The following is a 15,631-nucleotide window of genomic DNA, read 5'->3' on the forward strand; positions in this document are numbered from 1 at the left end:
AGGCAAGAATACTGGAGTGGGTTGCCATTTCCTTCTCCTTCTAAGATTTTTTTGAATCTATAAATGTGTTAATACATGTCCATGGAAGAAGAGAAGGTAAATAGCTTCTTTTCCACCCGCTGACTCTTGCCAGGCAACTGAGCTGTCTTTCCTGGTTTGCTGACTCTCTCCTTTGAGGTCCTTCTATGCTCCTGAACATCTGTCATGTGCCAGATAAGAATTCAGGTTCAGAGAAGCCAGGGTCCTTTCCCTAGACTGCACAGCTAATCCACTGAAGAGCTGAGGCTTTTACTTCTGATTCCCTTAGGAGGCCTCCCTCATTGAGTGCCAGTACCCAGCACAGAGCTTATGTCTCAGAGAGAAGCAAGTTTGTTGGTGTGAAAGGGAACTGTAAATAAATAAACTACAGCAGAGTGGGCCTGAGGGAAGAGATGTAAATGTTCTCACATCCCCATGCAGGCTGGCTTACTCAGGTTTCCTGAGTTCTTGCAGGCTGGGGTCAGACCAACCACAGTTCCAGCCCCAGATCCACCTGGTGCCCTTCTCTTGGTCTCATCCTGCCTGTTCTGCAGCCCAGAATATTCTTGTGGTCTTTTCTGCCTCCTCTTGGAAGAATTCCCAGCAACACTACCCACTCCTTACTACCCCTTAAGAGATCTTAAGAGACCATGAGAGTCTCAAGGCAGACTGTGGGATAACCTTGGATGGGACAGCTTGGGAATTTGGACTTACATGTAAAGATCATGAAATCACTCAGCCTCATACCTTCCTGGGCTCCTGGCTTTTTTGTAAACAATGTTTGGTGAATAGTTTAGGAGTTCAGATGATGGGAACTGGAAAGGGGAGGTCCAGGGCCAATTTCTGTTAGGTGGCAAGGTCAAAGTGCCCAAAGAGATTTGGCTCTTCTGTCACATGATGCAGTTCTCTTTTTGTTGAAGCAGGAGGTTTCCAAGATGAGGGACCAACAATCGCCTCCTCCTCCAAAACCTCCCTTAACTCCATTCTTTCATCCCGTATTCATCTACCAAGCATTGACTCTGTGTAGGCTCTGCATAGAACACTGAGGATACAGAAATGAATGTCATTGGCCCTTGCTCTCAAGAAACTCACAGTTTAGTATGGAAGAGAAGTCCATTCAAAAAGTACTTCTAACCTAGTATGATGCAAATTGTGGCAGAGGGCTGAACTCAGTCTGTAGGACCACCAGAAAGGACTGGCAAGTGGCTTGGGAGTTTGGGATGGCTTCACAGGATGGCATCTAAATGGGCTTTGGAGGATGAGAAGTTGGTCCAACATTGGAGATGGGGAATCACATTCCAGGTGAAGAAAGATCATGGGTAAAGGTACAGAAGCATGAAGAAGTGAGGGTGGGGGCTGGGTGGGGATGGGAAGAGTGAGAAGTTTAGCAGGAGGATGTGAGGTTTAAAAAAGGGCCACCACAGAGAGTTCTGCTGGAAAAGCAGGTGGGAGCCTGCTCATCATAGGGTGGAGTGACATGATAACACTATGACAGATAGCAGAGTCTGTCTGATAAACGTAGCTACCTTGAATTCAGATTAGGTCAACGAAGTTCAATCATCAGATAAAGAGATTCGGCCTTGCCCTAGCCAACTGGGTGTTTCCTGCAGGGAGGGGAGCTAGCAGCCAACACACCCCAGTCACCTTCAAGGGATCACGTGGACCACAGTCACTCCCACCCCTGTGCCTTTGCTTGCAACGTCGACCCTGCCCGACTCCACCTTGTTAACTCCTTCAAGCTCCAGTTCAGGCATCTGCTCAGGGAAGACTCCCCGAAGATCCCATGTTTCCTCTGTCATAGCATTTGTCTGACTGTATGTATTATATCTGTCTGTCTTCTTCATTTGGAGAAGGCAATGGCACCCCCTCCAGCACTCTTGCCTGGAAAATCCCATGGATGGAGGAGCCTGGTAGGCTGCGGTCCATGGGGTTGCTAAGAGTCAGACACGACTGAGCGACTTCACTTTTCACTTTCATGCATTGGAGAAGGAAATGGCAACCCACTCCAGTGTTCTTGCCTGGAGAATCCCAGGGACGGGGGAGCCTGGTGGGCTGCCGTCTATGGGGTCTCATAGAGTCGGACACAACTGAGGCGACTTAGCAGCAGCAGCAGTCTTCTTCATTGGGCTGCAAACTCCTTGAAGGTGGGCACTAGGTCTTATTTAGGCATGTACTAGGTCCATGGACAGGTATAACTTGATATACAAAATGCCCAGTACATGAATGCAGGAACCAGTGTTACTATTACTGATGATAATAAAACATCAAAATTAATGATAACATTTGCTGCCTATGTGCTAAGAACCCCACATTCACTTAGTTATTCAGGCCTGAAACCTCAGTCCCATCCTTGACTGCCCCTTCACCCTCTCTACCCATATCAGTGTGTCTGAAAACCTACCCTCGGTACCTAGTAGGTAGTCCTCAAATCTGTATTTCTGTCTCCCAGCACTGCATCTGCCTTGCTCCAGGCCAGTACGATCTCAGAAGAGATGACTGTAACAGCCTCCTGTGGTCTCTCTGCCTCCAACCTTGAGACCTAGAAGGTTTGACCTTAGTGGCAGGTGCCATGATGTTCTGGGTACCTGGGGGCTGCCCATAGGATTCTGGGAGTAAGAAGACTACTATGAGAAACAGAAATTGTTAGGGAAATTTGGGATCAGCAACAAGGTCTGCTTTTTCTCTCTTTGTTTTTAGCCTACCATTTGGCTGAGCATCTAATATGTGACAGGCATTCGTCATATTATATATGTTATTTGACTTAATTCTGCAATAACCCCCAAAAGGTCAAGATTATTACTCAACCATTTGACAAATATGGAAACTGGGGCCTGAAGTGTTTAAATAGCTTGTCTAAATGCAAGCTAAATGGTTGCAAATACAAGCCAAATTCAATTGGAACCCCAGCCTATCTGACTCTGACATCAGAGTTTGGGGACTATATACACACTGGGTGAGGGGGATGAGACCTGTCACTGTTCTTCTCTGTTTCTCTAAAGCCTAGAACAGCTCCAATCATCCTCCTCAAACAAAAACTTCCTCCACTAATGCCTTCCTGGATTAGACATCACTGCTAGGGCCATTAACTGCTAAAGTCCCCTGAGAGAAGGTGCAATTGGTCCCTAAGTTGGAGAAAGAGATGATGGGTGGTCAGAGATGTGGTGGTGGTGTGCCAGAGCCAGAGTGGGAAGACCACAGAGGACCGCAGAAATGAGAAGAGAAGGGAGGGGATGTGAGAAGCAGACTTTGCCTCCTTCTCCATGCCTCTCAGGATCGGCGGCACTGGGTGCCTGGGCCTCATCCTAGCCCGTTTGGAGCCCCTGCGAGCCTAGGTGTACAAAACCATCAACACATCCTGAATCATGGAAGCTTGAAATGATCAAATCTTAGAATCACAACATCGTGCAGTTCTAGAAGCTTTGTTGTCTCATGATATGTAGGCTCTCAGCAGGTTGGAATTCTCAAATCTTAAGTCTTAGAAACTTAGAACCTTGGGGTCTTAGAATGTTGACATCATGGATTCATGAAGTATCTGTACAGAAAACCTGTGAAGATTAGAGTTCATGCCCACTCCTTATTTTGAAAAGTGAGGCCCAGAGAAGGGAAGCAAGGTCTTTCCTCAACATCACACAGTGAATTCGTGGCATAAGGAGCTAGAGCCCCTACCAGCCAAGTGCAAGGATGGGGCGAGTGCCAGAGCTGCATGACGGAGGCAGCCTGCAGTCTTGCCAGTTCCGCCTCCTGCCTGGTTTTGGCGTGGCCTGGGGCACTCACCTCCCTAGAAGAAGAGGGAGCTCCAGGCAATGCCACCCTTCCTTGTGCTTCTCACCTTGGAGGGCATGGTGGGGTGGGGATTGTGACTCCTGGGGTTGAGGGACAGTTTGCCAGGCCCCCCATATTCTTAGCTGCTGCCAGGTCCATCAGTGGGGGGAAGGGGCCTCCTGACCTGGGCATGAGCTGATATATTCTCTCTGTCTTCACACTCTGAGCAGGCGAGGGGAGAGAGTGGGGGTGCCAGCTGGCACAAGGGTCAGGCTGCAGGGCTGTCCCACGGAAGGTGGGACAGGATTTCTTCAACAGCAAGGCTAAGTCCTAAGACCACAGCAGTGTTGCAATTGCGCCCTTTCCTGGTCGGGGGAGGGGACTGAGGAAGAAAGACATTATTCAATCCTTGGAGAGTTGGGCTGGCTCTGACAAGCACCCCAGCTGGGCCTGTGTCCTGCCCTCTCTGCCAGCGGAGGCTGAGAGATAAACACTGTTCATTTGATATGGGCCAGCCGGGGCCTTGCTTGGAATGGGATCTGCTGTCTGATCCCCCTCTACTTTGTGGGGCTCAGGAGCAGATGGGGAGTAAACCAATCCATGGTCCTCAGTGGCCCCCAAAGCACAGACCCTGAGGGCATCATGGCCGTGGCCTCAAATCTTTGTTCTGGGAAACCCAAATGGCACAACAGAAGCAGTGCGGGAAGCCAAGGAGGCTGGTCTCAGCTTCTCACAAAGGCAACTTTCTAAAGGTTAAGAATGACCCTTAAAAAAAAAAAAAAAAAAAGAATGGCCCTTAACTCCTGTCCTCCATCCCAGCGCACCCTCAACGTGGAGGGGGAATTCCTATCTTGAGGGTGAGCTGCTCTTGCTACTGTACTGTTTTCGATGCTCTGTGATTCTGCAGAGTTTAAGTGTCTAAGAGAATGATTCAGGAAGTGTGAGACTCTAGAAAGTGTACAGGACAGAGGCATGGAGAGCAACGTCTAGATTCTAGATTAATAGAGGACCAAGAAAAAAAAAATTTGGGAAAGGGGGATGGTGGCCAGTGGAGACAAGAAACCTCGAGGCCCTGACTTTGAGCAAAAAACCATAGCAGGTGAGGTGAACTGAAGGGAAGTCTGCTTGGGAGCATGGGGTCCTGGGTTGAAATCGATAGCTGGGTGGCCTCAGGCAAGTCAGCTTGGTATTTGAAGCTCCTCAGTTTTCTCATCTAGTTTTCTTACAATTAACAATTGTAAGTAACAATCCCAATGACCCTGCGAAACTGCCTTATCCTCTTGAATCTGGAACAGATGATAATGTCCATCCAGAAGGGTCATTGTTACCATAATTGTCATAATTATAGCATTCAACTATGTGTCAGGAACTGGGCTAAGTGAGCGTTTTCCAAACATTATCTAATTTAATTGTCAAAACATTGATGCTAATAAGATAAGTAATTTATATAAATAGATGTCATCAATAAACATTGGTTCCTTTCTCCAAATTTCAATCTCATTTAATTTAGTATGTCTTTATGGAATCTTAGCTTGTGCTGGACCTTCCAGATTCCCCCCTAAAAGAGCTTAGATTATTCTTTATGTAATGGAGAGTTTTTTGTAGAATGATAGCATCCCTTCTCTGTTGTAATAATCATGAGGTACCTGTATACAGGAGGGTTGTCAAGGGATAAGGCCAAAGGCAGAGGGGCAGGGCAAGGAGGTCTCAACCCCCAACATGGAGCCCTGACCTGGGGCTGGGTGCAGAGCTAGTAAGGGGTGAGGACACGAGTATTCCAGACAGAGCTCAAAAGACTGGGCAACTGACTGGCTATGAAAGGACGGAGGGTGGAGGTCTCAAGAAATCAGGATTGCAGGAGAGATACCTAACCCACATAAGGAGATAAACTACTTCAATCATTCTTAAAAGCATTCATCTACATGTTGACAACATATCAGTTGTTTGTATCAGTTGTAAATCCTTTGTAAATATCAGTTGTAAATCATTACAAAAATAATCAATTGATGTGCAGTCACAGTACCATTGACCATTTTTAAGGATATTTTAAAAGTCAATTTTGTAACAACCTTTCACCAGGCAGCACTTTGTTTTCCTGGTTCAAGCACCTAAGGATCAGAGCTGAGTGAGTATGTATAGGGACACAGCATAGTATGAAATCAGGGAGCTGCTTTCAGTAGCTTTATTCGAAAGATATATCACGTGGCCCAGAGAGAGAGAGAGAGAGAGAGAGAGAGAGAGAGAGTGTGTGTGTGTGTGTGTGTGTGTGTGTGTAGGCAGGTGAGCAGCAGAGGGCAAGAGAGAGGATGGTGCAGAGATGTAGTAAATAAATAAGCCAAATGGGACAGAGGAAATGGAAGCAAGAGTGACTATGGGAGCCGAAGGAGCACTGCCCTGAGAGTCAAGAGGCTCCGGGTGTCATCCTTGCTTGATGACTGACTTACTGTGTGTCCTAAGACGTATAGTTTGGCCTCTCTGGGCCTCAGATTATTCATCTAATTATAATAACTAACATTTCTACCACAATTTAAATCTGTAGAAAGCATGTTGACTGCTTGATCCCCTAACCACTCTGTGAGAGAAGTGTTGAAGTTCGCAGAAGGTCAGTGACATGCCCAGAGTGACAGCCAGTCGAGCTGATATGGAAACCCAGTCATCCTGGCTCCCTGACTAGGAGAGCATGTCCTGTGGATTCTCTTTTGCTGGAGTGTCCAGATGACATCCTTCCTAGAGTCAGAAAGAAGGAGGGATGAAGCAGGGACTCCGGGCTGGAGCCTCCTGGGACTCACAAAGCACTGGTTGGTTTGCCAGGCCCAGACATGTTCTGCCTTTTCCATGGGAAGAGATACGCCCCCGGCGAGAGCTGGCACCCCTACCTGGAGCCTCAGGGCCTGATGTACTGTCTTCGCTGCACTTGCTCCGAGGTAGGTTCCTCTGGCCTCCTGTGACAGGTATGTCTGGGAGATCCCCAGGGAAGGCACCCTGGAGGGAAAGAGAACAGCTGACTTTGGAGTGGGGGGTACTCTGGAACCAGGCCCCCATAGAACTGTGGTCTATCAGTAGCAACTGAGGGGCTTGGGGCCACACCACTTCACTATTGACTATCTCAGGCATGGGCATAGATGCCTACTGTGGGCCTCCCAGAGATAAATCACACAGTGGATCAGTGGCTGGGCTGGGATGAGGACACGAACCTACCCTCTCTCACCCAGCCTTCTTTCCTGCTGCCAGCAGCCTCCCGTGCCCACGCAGCAGAAGGCAGAGTCTTCCTGACCTGACTCCCTAATCCTTCCTTTCCTCCTGCCTCCTCCTCCAGCGGCCTTTCTTGCCGCCCAGCCTTAGGATGCATTTCCCAGTGCCACTGGTCTAAATGTTTATTCTTTGCAACTTTGCTCAAATGCCACCTCCACCAATAGCTTTACTTGATCCCTCACCTGAAAGTATTTTCTTCTTCTGGAGGCCACATAAGTTTCTCTGCCTCTTTCTCCTGATCACTGTCAACCAGGTACAATGGTTGTCTGTCTGTCAGTTACTGTCCCTCCTCCATGGAGCCCTAGGAGCAGGTCTTCCTGGGTACTTACTCTTGCCCAGGTCGGGGTCTTGCCGAAGGCTGTATCAACTAGGGCAGAGACCAGATTTTTTTTTAATTTATTTATTTTAATTGGAGGCTAATCACTTTACAATATTGTAGTGGTTTTTTTTGCCGTACATTGACATGAATCAGCCATAGGTGTACATGTGTTCCCCGTCCTGAACCCGCCTCCCACCTCCCTCCCCATCCCATCCCTCAGGGTCATCCCAGTGCACCAGCCCTGAGCACTCTGAGAGACCAGATTTTTTTGTAAACCTCTGTCCTCCCAGCCCACCCCAACCCAGCACAGGACCTTGTACAGTCAACTAGGTGGTGTAAATGAAATCCGCATGTGGTCCAGAATTCCCAGGCTGGGTGTGGGGCTGGAGGATGGGGAAGGAGAGAGGGATTGAGGAGGCTTGAATCCCCTTGGCCCTGGCTCAGCTGCCAGGGACCAGCCTCATTGGTGTGAAGTCCAGAGGTGTGTCTATCCAGGTGCTGGTGCTGGGGAGGGCAGTACCTAGTCCCAGCTAGAGCCCAGCCCCTTGGACCCCTCTTTCCCTGCACAGCCAAGGCTATGAGAGCCTCCCTTGTTAAACCAGTCCTTGGAGTGGGAGCAGAGAAGACCTTCTGAGGAAACACCAGAAGGTGGAGGGGGGTGCGCCAGCCCCTCTCCTGACTCTGACCACTGGGGTCTTACTTACTCCCCTGGGGTCTTTTCCTCTGACTCCCTACAGCTTCTACCATGTTGGCCCCTGGTCAAACCTGATGCCAGTGGGAGCACAACCCCCCATCCCTGCCTCCCCTTGGTTTCTTAGCACATCTGAGGCCAATCAGCCTTTTTAAAAAGAACTTTGTGAAATATAGCCAAAAAACAAGAAGGAAACCATAACAGAAAATTCCAGACATATCATGCGGTCCAGTTGACCAAGTCCAAGTTTTGTGATCAGTGGAGCTAATTCATTTCTCCCTCCCTGGAGTTCACACATACCCAGTTTCCTCACCCCAAGGGTCTGTAGCTGACATCCCCAAAATACACTCTGAATTCCTTCCTTCTTTCCATCATCATCACTCCGCCTAATCTAAGCCACCTTCCTCTCTCACCTGGGCGGCTGTGTGAGCATCCCAGAGTTTCCCTGTACCCCTTTTCTCTTTTTTTAATATTTTTTTGGTGTTGACCATTTTTAAGGTCTTTATTGAATTTGTTACAATATTGCTTCTGTTTTAGGTTTTTTGGGTTTTTGGCTGTGAGGCAGGTGCGATCTCAGCTCCCCCACCTGCCACCCCCCCGCGACAAGTTAGGGATCGAACCCGCACCCCTACATTAAAGGCAAAATCTTAACTCTTGGACTGCCAGGGAAACCATCTTCCTGTACCCCTTTCTAATCTGTTCACTGCATGGCAGCTCAAAGGATCTTTTCTGAACAGAAAACTAATCATGTCATTCAGAAGCTCTTAAAACCCTTCAACAGCTTGTCATTGCACCTAAAGTAAAATTGAAATTGCCAGCTGTGGGATCTATGCCACCTGAACCATCTGACTTCTGCCTTGTTCTCCAACCTCATCTCCTACCTGCGCCAATGCTGCAAACTCATTCTAGCTTGCTCCTCCCCTCGGAATGTTCTTCCCCCAGATCTTCCCAGGAATGATTCCTTCTCATCTCGCAGTGCACAACATAAAGTTACCTCCTTATGAGGCTTTCTCTACAGCCGTTTCTAAAATAGTCTAACCTTGTTAACGCAATCACGTTACCCTGTTTTATTCCTGTTATAAATTTAACATCTGACATGATCTGGTTCCTACTTGTTTATTTTTTATAGTCTGTCTCCCTCTCTGCTAGGATGGAAGCTCCGTGAGAGCAGAACTCTTGTCTCTTGCTTACTGTCCCTGGTGCAGAAGAGGACATGGCACCCAGTTGTCATGCAGGAAATATTGAGTGAATGAATGAGGCCCTGCTCCCTCCACCTGAGGCATTTTCTGCATCACGGAAAGTGCACAGATCTGGAAAGTGCACAGATCTACACAGTGCTCACCTGCTGTGTGTCTTAGGCAACCTCTCAGAGGTTCTTTTCTCATTCTAAAATCGTGGATAGTAATACCTACCACTAGGGTTGTTGAGAGTATGCAGTGAGATAATACTTCTCTATATAACATAATGCCCCTACCTAGTAGCCATGCAATAAATGGTAGTTATGACTTTCCTGAGAGGTACCCTGTGACTGCAAGGCCTCTCACCTTGCCCCCTCACCTTTTGCACCCTAGCCTGTTTCCACCTTACTTGCTGCTGCATCTCACTAATCATCTCCATTCCTTGATACTTTCAGAATCAAGAGACAGACTGTAACTCTTCAGATACCAAAGTTCCTTGCATTCTACCCTAGTTTCTCATCTGAGGGGCTCCGTTTACCCTCTGGATGTTTATCCAGCACCCCTGGGTCCCAGGCCTCAAGAAGACCACTTTTAGAGCTCAGACAGATTCTGTGGACTCTAGGATGCCCTTTAGCACTGATTAATCCTTGTGATCACCTCTGGTCATCTTAGGAAGCAGTGACCCCAGAACTAGGGCCTGGTCCAGGGTTCTCCATGGGGCAGGAAGCTGCTTTGGTAGAAGTGTTTTGGGGGTTCTCAGGTGGGCCAAGGGTCTGGAATCTCACTCAGCAACTTCAAAGTTTAAACAAAGCTAACTCCAGTTGACCAAGAAAGAGACCATCTCCCCCTCCCCTGCTGGTTCTCATTCATTCACTCATTCAGACTTCAGCAGGCACTCGTTTGGAGCAAGGCCCCGTGCTGACAATTCAGAGATGAACAGAATGAGGCTTGGTCCTTGTTCCGCTGAATAGAAGAGACAGACGTATTGGGTTGTTACAACCCAGGGCAACACCTCTTAGAGCAGAAGGGAAAGGAAGGTGTGGGCCACCTGAGACAGGCTGACAAACTGCCTGGGAAAACCTCCAGGGGTGGCCTCTCCCTCCAGCTCTTCCGTGTCTGCTCATTTTCCTGTGAATGTTTCTCTGCCCCTTCTCTCTCCTTTGCTGTATTTGAAAAAGCCTAAGAACTTCGGGCCCTTCCTCTGGTTCCAGTCCCAAGATTGTGTGTGGGATCACCCACACCTCTCAGAGACTTAGGGAGCAGATCACAGAGCCCTGAGTCTTCTCCACTTCCCTGTCACCTGCCTTCCTGTGTCACAGTCCTCCATTAGCCACGAGGCTCAGATCCAGAGGTAAAAGAACAAAGTCTTGGAGTTAAGACAGCACAGTCGATATCAATGTTGAGGAACTTCTCTGGCACTCCAGGGTTAAGACTTTGCCTTCCAATGTAGGGGGTGTGGGTTCACTCCCTGGGGAAGCTAAGATCCCACATACCTCAGGGTCAAAACCCAAAACGTAAAATAGGAACAATGTTGTAACAGATTAAATAAAGACTTTTTAAATGGTCCACATTAAAAAAAGAAAATCTTTTAAAAAAAAAGTCAGTGTCAAAATAACCCAAGTCTTTTACTTGTATTTCTCTCCTTCGTCCCTCACCACTAAGGGACACGAGATCTGTGCAAATCCAGGCACGTGGTGCACTCATCCGTGGTGGGAAGGGATACGGATGAGTGCGCTACACAAGTGAGCAGGCGGGAGGGAGACTGGACACGTGGAATTTATCACTTTTATCCCACTGCAGGCTTAAAAAGAGTGCAGCACCCCATAGTCGGGAGGGGGATTGAGGAGAGGACAGTGGGAGGCAATGGCTCTTTGGAAGCAGGACTGACCCCTGTGTCCCCTTCAGAATGCCCACGTGAGCTGTTACCGCCTCCACTGTCCGCCCGTGCACTGCCCCCAGCCCGTGACCGAGCCGCAGCAGTGCTGTCCCCGCTGTGTGGGTGAGTGACCTCGCGTCTGCCCTTGGGCCAGCCTCCCACCGGCCCACTGGCCCTTGACCCACTCCTGACACAGCCAGAGGAGGTCCCTGGAATGAGAAGGGCAGAGTCCAGCCACCAGCGCTGTTGAGACACCAAGGTGCTCACGGAAGACATCCACCATGGATCCCCCAGGAGGGCTGGGGTGGCCACGGACTTCTCAGTCTTGAGTAGCTGTGCTTGGCAGGAGGAGGGAGGGAACTGGAAAAACGCTGAAGGAAAACAGGCATGCTTGACCTGTTGATGGCACACGCTGGCTCCGTTCTCTCGGGGGCTGGCCAAAGCCTGAGGGAGTGGGTGCACCCTGTGTAAGTGAAGGTGAGTGAGCTGGGGCTGGGAGGCCCTGCAGGGTGACCCTGGGATTACCGCCCGGGGCTGGGAATGGCCACAGGAGTTGAAGCATATGTACTCTGAGACTCCTCCTATGCTGCAGTTCAGAGGTGCTAATATGTGCCCCAAGGCTAAATGTCCATGATGTTAAGAATCTACTAATAGCCTCTGAGACTGGGATTCCAGGAAGTAGAGATAAGAGAGGAGAGAGGAGAGGTGATCTGAGAAGAAACCAACATAAGCAAGTGGCAAATGAGGGGCAGTCAGTGCGGTGGCCAACTCGGAAGGCAGGAGATGTCAAGAGGAGGACCCGTGTTTAGTAACATTGCGAAGGTGATGAGGGGAGGGATTCCCAGGTTGCAGCCTCAGTTCCAGACTCTGGAAGCAGCTCTCTTGGGAGACTAAGGACCTGTGTGGGGTATGGGCATAGAGGGGCTTCTTTTCCAAGTGGGATCCCAGTAGGGATCTGACTGTGACTCCAACTTGAGTCATGGTTTCCTGGCCTGGGTTCACTAGGGGAGCAGGGTCTCTAGGTTTCATCCTGCCCAGTGAGGGTACTTTACACCTCCTCCTGGCTGAGGCTGACCCCAGGAGTCCTGACTGCTCCTCACTGTGCCTCGGCCCAGCCCCCTTCTTCCTCCCATGCTCCTCACTCCCTCCCCCTTTCCCAGTCTTGCCCCTTTGCTTGCCTGGTCTGCATATTCCTTAAGACTCATCTCAGCCATCAGCCCCTTCAGGAAGCCTTCCCCGACCGCCCTTCCCAGCTGAGTTAAGGGCACCTCTCTTAAGCTGCCACAACTTCTGTGCTCCCATCTGCCCTAGCCCAGACCATACCAGTGTCACTGCTTGGGGCCTGTCTCTCTACCCAGTGAGACCATCAGTTTCCTGATGCGAGGGGCTGGGCCTAATTTGCACTCCATTCCTAGCATGTAGCATGGCGCCTGGTGCAGAGAAAGTGCTTAGTAAAGGTGTCTTGAAAAAAGGAGCAGGTTCCCCTTGAACTGGAGGGCTATCCCCTCTATCTAGCAGGGTAAGGACAGGCTAACCGGCAGGTGATGGGGAGGGTGTCTGGTGGCCAGGGAGTGGCAGGCACTTACTCCAAGATCAAGCACAGTCCAGATCACACCAGTGAGCTCCACTAGGATGAAACTCCATGTGGAACCTTGTTTTGTTCACTTCTGTATCCCCAGAACCTAGAACAGTGCCTGACACTAGCCAGTGCTTCATGGATGCTTACTGAACGTTGAATGAACTAACACAGGTCTAAACTGAGTGGCACTCAGCGGAGCTGAGGCTTCTGGCCTTGCCTTCTTGCTGCAATCAGAGCCTCCTCTGACACTCAGGGGCTTAAAGGCCAAGGGCGGGAGTGACATGGTCAGAGAGAAATGTCAGGGTTCCTCTTGGTTCATCAACATGAGGTCTGGCTGGGAAGGCTGAGGCCAGAGCATGGTTTAAATGACAACAAGGGATAAGATACAAACATTTCAGAGAAATGGCCCAGTTAGTTCTGATAAAGCCCTAGACCATTTTCTTCTTCCTCCTTCCCCTCCCCACCTGCAGAACCTCATACCCCTTCTGGGCTCCGGGCCCCACCAAGGTCCTGCCAGCATAACGGGACTGCGTACCAACATGGCGAGCTCTTCAGTGCCCGAGAGCTGCTCCCCTCCCGCCTGCCCAACCAGTGTGTCCTCTGCAGCTGTGCCGTAAGACCTCCGACTCCCCTCTCATGCAGGCCAGTGCTCTGGGCCCGGGGGGATTGTCCCTCCTAGTCAAAGGGCAGGAGAATGAATGGGCTCCAGGGCAGGGAACATCTGTGGGTGGGAACCTCCTGCTCAGGGCTCCCACGCCATCCTGAGCTGCCTGGTCACCTTGCACTGACCCTGGCCATGTCTGTGTCCTCTGTAGACTGCACTCCTTGAGGGCAGGAGACATACTCAGCTCATTTCTGTATCCTGCAGGGCCCCCAGCTCAGGGCCTGGCACATAGCATGAATGAATGAATGATCAGTGATCAATCCTGGGGTGCAGAGACAGGGCCAGACTGTAGTAAATGTAATTTAATCTGAAGCTAATTAAACTCCCCCTGCTTTGGTCAGAGCTGGGCCTAGGGTCAAGTCAAGCAGAGCTGAACCAGCAGTGTTATCAGGAGACAAGAGACTGAAGTCAAGCAGGACCCAGCTTTCCAGGGGAAGAGCTGGAAAGTCTTCCCCTCCTCCTCAGGGGTTCCAGGCATGGCCCTGCTGCACGTTTGTAGGTGGCCTTCAGCATGTCATCCTCACCCTTGGGCTTAGTGCATCTGTGCACTGGTGGGAGAAACCCCTGCTATCTCGATTTCCCTACCACCTGACCAGCAAGCTTCTCTGAGCCTCAGTTCTTCTGAGTGTATTAGGGGGTCTAGGCTTCCCTGGTGGTGCTAGAGGTAAAGAAACTGCCTGCCAATGCAGGAGACCTAAGAGACATGAGGTCGGGAAGATAGCCTGGAGGAGAGCATGGCAACCAACTCCAGCATTCTTGCCTGGAGAATCCCACGGACAGAGGAGCCTGTTGGGCTATAGTCTATAGAGTTGCACAGAGTTGGACATGTCTTAGCACACATGCGTGCACACCCGGGAGTCTAACAAGGTGATCTCCAAGGTCCTCTCTGATTAAATAATCATCTGATTCAGCAGTGATGAGAGGGTAAGAGATCCATTCTAGGTGTCAGACACTGAAGTTTCAGCTCTGGTTCTGCCACGGTTCCATGTGTGGCCATTAGAGACAGTCATCTCTCTCGGATCTGTCTCCCATCTTTTCAGGGAAAGGATCCCTTCACTCTGAGTCTGAATTTCAAGGTATCTGTACTGCAGAGCAAACAACTTATAATAAGAGGGACCACTTAGAAATCAACCTAGACAATGGTTATTTTTGCAAGGCCTGGGCCTCTTGAAGTAAACTAGGGTACTGTACCTACTAGGAAATGCCTTATGTTTATATACAGTATCCCAATGGCCCTATGAGAAGGCTATCACTAATCATATTTTATAGATAAGAAAACTGAGGCTCAGAGCAATTAAGTGATTGGCCTAAGGTCACAAGACTTCCTAGGTGGCACAGAGGTAAAGAATCTGCCTGCTAATGCAGGAGACATAAGAGACTTGGGTTTGATCCCTGAGTTGGGAAGATTACCCGGAGTAGGAAATGGCAATCCACTCCAGTATTCTTGCCTGGAGAATCCCATGGACAGAGGAGCCTAGTGGGCTATACTCCGTGGTGTCGCAAAGAATCAGACATTCCTGAGCGCGCACACACACACACACACACACCTAGTTAAGTGACATACTCAGGATTCAGACGCAGGGCCACATGGTTCCAAACCCACACTCCTTTACCTGTACTGTGCTGCACCTGGATGAAGAGGGGGCTGTGGGAAGAGAGAACTCATGGAAAGGGAAGGTGATGAGAGCATTCTTGTGATCCCTTGTCCCCTCCCCCTGGATACTTGGGTCTCCCCTTCCTTCTTCTCATCCCTGTTTATATGGGACTTGTTTGAAGGATCAGAATCCTCACTTCTGAAACTCTCTGGAAAAGGAATAGGGGAAGGATTCGAAGTAATCTCACTTCCTCCCAGGGACACATTATGCCTTGCAGTTTAAAAAGGGTTTTCATAACCATTCCCTCATTTGATTTCACAACCCAGATGGGGGTGCCCCCATTTCACAGATGAAGAAGCTGAGGCCCAGAGAAGTGATTCACCAAAGGTCATCTGGCCTCCTGACTCCCAGAAGGCCCTTTCTCCTGCAGTCTTGCCTTTCCAGGCTGGGTCCTAAAGTTGGGGACCTAGAGTTTGTGTAAGAGCAAGATGGGCCCAAAGAGACATGCACACATTCCACTCGTCTATGCTGGGCTCCCTGTTCTAGGCCAGGGGAGAAGGACGTTACTAGCAGGAGGAAGAGCCTGAAACATGGGTTCTAGTCCATTCTGCTGGGTGTGTCTCTGACTTCAGGGGGTCCAGGCCCCTCCACAGTGCCTTCCCTTCTGTAGGTTGGGAAAATCTCACCTCACTAGGTT

At 49.8% G+C, this 15,631-nt stretch overlaps 1 protein-coding gene across 2 annotated transcripts in view; it reads left to right on the forward strand.

Moving 5' to 3' along the window:
- The window catches only part of CHRDL2 (chordin like 2), a 34,167-nt gene that overhangs the window by 4,729 nt on the left and 13,807 nt on the right, over window positions 1–15,631 (forward strand). For both annotated transcript variants that reach the window (XM_065944550.1, XM_065944551.1), the window contains exons 2-4: window positions 6,592–6,704; window positions 11,126–11,219; window positions 13,146–13,288. In XM_065944550.1, coding sequence (XP_065800622.1) covers window positions 6,592–6,704; window positions 11,126–11,219; window positions 13,146–13,288 — 350 coding nt within the window. The remainder of the gene's footprint in view (window positions 1–6,591; window positions 6,705–11,125; window positions 11,220–13,145; window positions 13,289–15,631) is intronic.

Source organism: Muntiacus reevesi, chromosome 9, assembly GCF_963930625.1.
Source record: "Muntiacus reevesi chromosome 9, mMunRee1.1, whole genome shotgun sequence".
NCBI classification, from domain to species: Eukaryota; Metazoa; Chordata; class Mammalia; order Artiodactyla; family Cervidae; genus Muntiacus; species Muntiacus reevesi.